The sequence below is a fragment of the Pistacia vera genome, unplaced genomic scaffold (genome assembly GCF_008641045.1).
Source record: "Pistacia vera cultivar Batoury unplaced genomic scaffold, PisVer_v2 Contig381, whole genome shotgun sequence".
Lineage (NCBI taxonomy): Eukaryota > Viridiplantae > Streptophyta > Magnoliopsida > Sapindales > Anacardiaceae > Pistacia > Pistacia vera.
The window spans coordinates 313,290-318,402 of record NW_022196203.1 but is presented as its reverse complement, the minus strand read 5'-3'; the positions used below and the strand labels follow the sequence as shown (position 1 = coordinate 318,402).

General features: G+C 37.1%; 1 protein-coding gene across 1 annotated transcript; it reads right to left on the bottom strand.

Moving 5' to 3' along the window:
* Nucleotides 1–811: 811 nt before the first annotated feature.
* On the bottom strand, nucleotides 812–3,733 carry LOC116140848 (probable disease resistance protein At5g63020). Its single transcript, XM_031426423.1, has one exon. The coding sequence runs from the start codon at nucleotides 3,731–3,733 to the stop codon at nucleotides 1,046–1,048; it is 2,688 nt and encodes an 895-aa protein (XP_031282283.1). The 3' UTR covers nucleotides 812–1,045.
* Nucleotides 3,734–5,113: the final 1,380 nt, after the last annotated feature.

Here is a 5,113-nt window from a genome sequence, read left to right as displayed (position 1 = left end):
CTTTATAGGTGTGACTGGAGGAATATTACCCTGGTTTCAGCTAATTCTAATACGGGATATTTTTAATATAAGTTGCAGCTTCAAATTTAAGATGCTCTCAATCTATTGAACTATTTAAATAGTATTCATCTTCTCAAATGTTGAAAGCAGTCTATCAATTGGGATGAAAATCCTGATATTAAACCAATGATAGTTAAGAAATTTTTTGAAAATTTATTTGAAGAAATTACTCTGTAAATAAAAAATTGAACGATGGTCTTAAGACTTGAGAATGTCTGCGGTAACCAATTCTGAAAATAGCATCAACTAGTTAGTTTTTTATCTTGAAAGAGTAAACGACATATTCCTACTTAAACTAACACGGTTAGTGATTGTTGGAGATAATCGGAAACAATGAGTGAAGTCGGCAAGTAAAAGTATAAGTTTTATAGAGGAAATTGTGGGGAGTTCCAATGATAGTCTCGGAAGTGATTTTGAACTAGAATCGATCGAAAAAAGCCAAAAAATGTCAACTTGGATGTTGATAACATGAGCCATTTTTTTTGCTAAAATAACCCAATCTTCTACCAAAGAAAGCGTTGACACACTTTAGAATACTAACATACGCCGTGCTATAGTGAAAAATTGAGAATATGTTAAAATAAAAAAAATATTACTTTAAGGGTAAAAATCTGGAATAAATGCAGTCAAGTGTATCAACTTGGGATTTCGTTAAACCTTATGTGAGAATTCGTTGTTTGATCACCTTGAAATTGATTTTTTAGTTTAAATACAAGAAATCCTTGATGCATAGTAATTGCCTTTGGAACTTTTGATATAAGTCATTAACCAAGAAAGAACCTAGACCATAGACAGCAATTAATAAATAAACTGTAACACCTCATACCCACTTCCTGTATTGGGGGTCCGATTTGTTTCTTACGCACTTTCGCTGATGGGGATGTGCTCGAAACCCTTGGAAAGTGAGTAGAACGTAACTCTCAGAATTCCAGCGAAGGAAGTGAGTATGGGAGGTAACTTAGACAACATTGCAAGCTCACCATGTTTAGCGAGATTTGAAACAGAGATGAAAGGCACTTTGAGTGGCTTGATCCTCCCATTGCAACTCTTCCCACCACTGTTTTCCTCCTTCAATAACAAAATTACTTTCCTTCACACTCCTGGAATCGAGTGGAAGCTTTCTAAGCACTGGACATTCATATACAATCATTTCCTTCAAGTGTGGGAAGGACAAGGCATCCCTATAGATGCTCTTCAACTTATGAAGATGATGCAATTTAAGTGATTGGAGTTTCCCAAACGGATTTAGATTTCCCATCAACCCCGGAACTTCTTCCAATTTTTGGACACTGATTACTTCTTCCATCCCTGTACACGATGATATCTTGATGACCTTGAGGTTCGGAGCAAGAACAAGCCATGTCAAGTCCCTCAATTTTAAGCAATAGTCTATATGAACCGTTTGAAGACTGCGGAAACCGCGAGTTTGCAGAACTTTTTGCACTTCCCCTGCATAGTTAATCTTCAGCTCTTGAAGATATTTGCAATTCCAAATGCTAAGTGAGTCCAGATGCTTCATATTTGCTAAAGACAAAAAATTGATCGGCTTCGAATTCTCAAAGTAGAGAAGGCATAGAGATTGAGTACAACTCTGAAACTTGTTGAAGCTCAAAAATATTTGCAGAGCATTGTAACTTTTTAAGCTGATGCTCAACATATTCAATTGCTTCAAGCCAATCAATTCTTTCACCAAAAACTCACCGTCACCAGATAGAACACTATCTTTCGTTTGACACACAAAACCACAGTTGAACATTCTTAATACATGGAGCTTTGAAAATGTAGATATCAGCTGCTGGGGAATTGTATGGAGAGAACTCGTGTTCTCTAAGTTCAAACATTTAAGATTTATCAACGCCTTCAACTCTTCGGGTATCACTTTAATGGCTGTCTCTGATAGATCAAGGTGTTGTAGAGAAACCAATGTTGAAATTCCTGATGGTAACTCCCTCAGAGAATCATTATATGATAGATTTAAAACCCTGAGAGTAGGCATGTATTGAAAGAAGCTACTCTTGATTGTTTCTAAACTGTTATAGTTAAGAAACAAAGTTTGGAGGTGAGGGCATGTAGGAATCACTGATAGATAACCTAGTTGATTTTCCATCAATGATATTCTTCTGACATCTTTCCATTTTTCAACATCTGGTAAATCAGTTATTCCAATACCTGCACGAACTAAGAAATTTTCACTCTTCTTCTCAATTTCACAGGCTATCCATAAAGCCATATCTCGAAGTACATCATGCATTTTTAAACAATCATCTCCATCTTCTTCCAATAAACATGCATGAAGAAGAACACCAATGATGTAATATCCTTGGTCCTGCACATCATTTATGCTATCATGATCTTTCAAAAATCCCTCTCCAATCCAACAATCTATCAAATGCCTTCTAGAAACACTGTAGTCTTCAGGAAATAAACTACAGTATAAGAAACAAGTTCTAACTGTATCGCTAGATAAACTATCATAACTAAACTTCAAAAGAGGATATACCTCTTTCACCATACCTGGAAATTCAAAGGCAGATCCTCCTAAGACTTGAACTGCATATCTCCATTCTTGTGGTGTCTTCTTGTAAGCCATGGCACGGCCAATAGTAATAAGTGCAAGTGGCAGACCGCCGCACTCCTTGGCCACAATTTCTGCTATCTCGGGAATATCTGGATGAGAGCTAAGAGTGTCTTCCCCAACCTTCTTTTGAAATAATTTCCAAGCTTCTTCATGTCTTAGACACTCAACTCTAAACTTCCTTTGGGTTTCCATATGACCACAAACCTCAACAAAACGAGTTGTGAAGATTACTTTGGATGCAGTTGTTGGGTTTGGAAGAGGAACACCAACTTTAGTTAAATCAACTCTCTCCCAAACATCATCCAATAACAACACAAACCTCGTCTTGCTCAAAATTTGGAAAATCTCCAAGGCTTTCTCTTCAAGGCTTTTATACTTCCACATCTCATCAAAATGAGCAAGCCTTTTCCCGATGTTTTCTTGAATTTTTTCAAGTTGCAGCTCTTTAGACACGGTTACCCAAATCACAACATTAAAACCTTCTGGAGTATTGACAAATTTATTGTTAATTTGGGTTAAAAGGGTAGTTTTACCAACTCCCCCCATGCCATACAGACCAAAAATACCCGCTTGGTTTTCTTCAAGGCATCTCCAAACTTCATCAAATGTTGATTCCAGGCCCACCATTGGCTCACTAGGTCTTTCTTCCACTGCAGATTTTGGTATTATTACCCTCTCAGCCACCACTTGGAAAGCTCCTTCACCCCTTAAAGTAGCCACAAGTTTCAGTTTTTCAGCCACCTTCTTTCCGAACTTGTAGCTCGACTGGTAGTTCTTGGAACAGTAGCCTCCAAGACATAATTTCTCAATCTCTTCAGAGCTATCTCTTATCATTTCACCAACTTCAAATTCTACAGCTTGCACTCTGGACAGCCACCCTTGAACTTGGTTCAGCCGTTTCATTTGTTGTTGCTCAGCAATAATAACCCTCGTTATGACATCATCCCTTGCTTCAGTTAACTTCTGCAGTTCGGTCTGCAAGACAGCAAGATTGTCTTCAAGCTTGTACATGGATTTAGCTCTGCTAGCAGTGTAATCTTGGCAAGAAGAGAAAATGCCATCAAGTGAGATTGAGATCGAACATATGTTACCCATAATTTGTATAAGATTTACCTCAGAGAGAAAGGAGAGTGATGAGCATTAAAAAAAAAGAGGAACTTGTTCTAATTTAATGACCTGATAATTTGATTTATTTGATTGAATGTCAAAGTTGCCGGCCAACACTTCGATGAATGACAATACAACTAATTGATGTGACAAATAAGTAAGTATGGACTTCTAATAATTGAACCCACTGATGACTTCTTGAAGCCCATTAATGTTATTATATAAGTCTCAGTAGACTTTCTGTTTTGCTAATGACTTTCTTGGTCAAATCAATAGGTGCCGTATAGGGCTAGACATGACAATGTGCAGCTTCTTTAAAAAAAAAAAAAAAAAAATGGAGATAAATTTAGTGAATCCTATGGTTAAAGCTTTACCTCCAAAGTCAGGTTCTACCGTACTGAAAACATCTTGTGGCTAGGGGTACTTACCTGAGTCCCGGGATTAGCCTCATACTTTTGGGTACGGAGAGATCCGAGGCTTTCACCCAAAAGAAAAAAAAAAAAAAAATCACTACATTTGTTGTCTCCTGTTACCTATCTTGACAAGCAAATATTTTGAAGTTAGATCGAAACAATTGATAAGTTCCAGAGCAGCAATCCGCAATGATGCATCATTCATCCAAATATTTAGTTAATAACAGTTCAAATAAATGACAAAACAAATGACACTATAAATTCGGATAACAGGGGCTAACTTTTAAAGTCAAATAATACACCAGAAAAGAAGAAAGAAAAAGAATTACATACTTGTACAGTAAACAGGAAAGAATTGTTTTTTCAAACTGTGAATCCGAATGTCCATCATGTTGATGTCACTAGTAAGGTTTTAGAAAGGGAAGATAAGCATTTTCAGTCGCGGGATCCTCCCATAGTCCCATTGCAGTCCTTTGCACCAGTCCCCCTGTACCTTAATAACAAATTTACATTCCGTTGCGTTGTTGGAATGGAGTGGAAGTTTCTTCACCTTTGCACAATCGTAAATAAACATTTCCTTCAGATGCCGGAAGGGCAGGGCATTCAAGTGAATGCTAGTCAAATTTGGTAGATCTTCAAATTCCAGATATTGAAGTTTTCCCAAAGGATTCAGATTGTCAATTATCATTTGAGCTTCACTCAATTTTTCAACACTGATGATCTCTTCAATAGCATCGCATCTTGTTATATATGTCGATTTTCTTGAGGGTCGGGGCATGAATAAGCCATGTTGCGTCTCTTAAATTAGAGCAATGGTTCATGCAAAACTTCACGCAGGCTATGGGGACCATAAAATTCTTTTAGTCATTTTATCAAACATGTTATAGGCTTATCCAATCTTCACAACCAGATTGTGATCAACCACACATCATCCTCAAAATGCCCACATTTATCA

Coding starts and splice junctions, on each gene's coding strand:
- LOC116140848 (XM_031426423.1), bottom strand. CDS start 3,733: ATGGGTAACATATGTTCGATCTCAATCTCACTTGATGGCATTTTCTCT.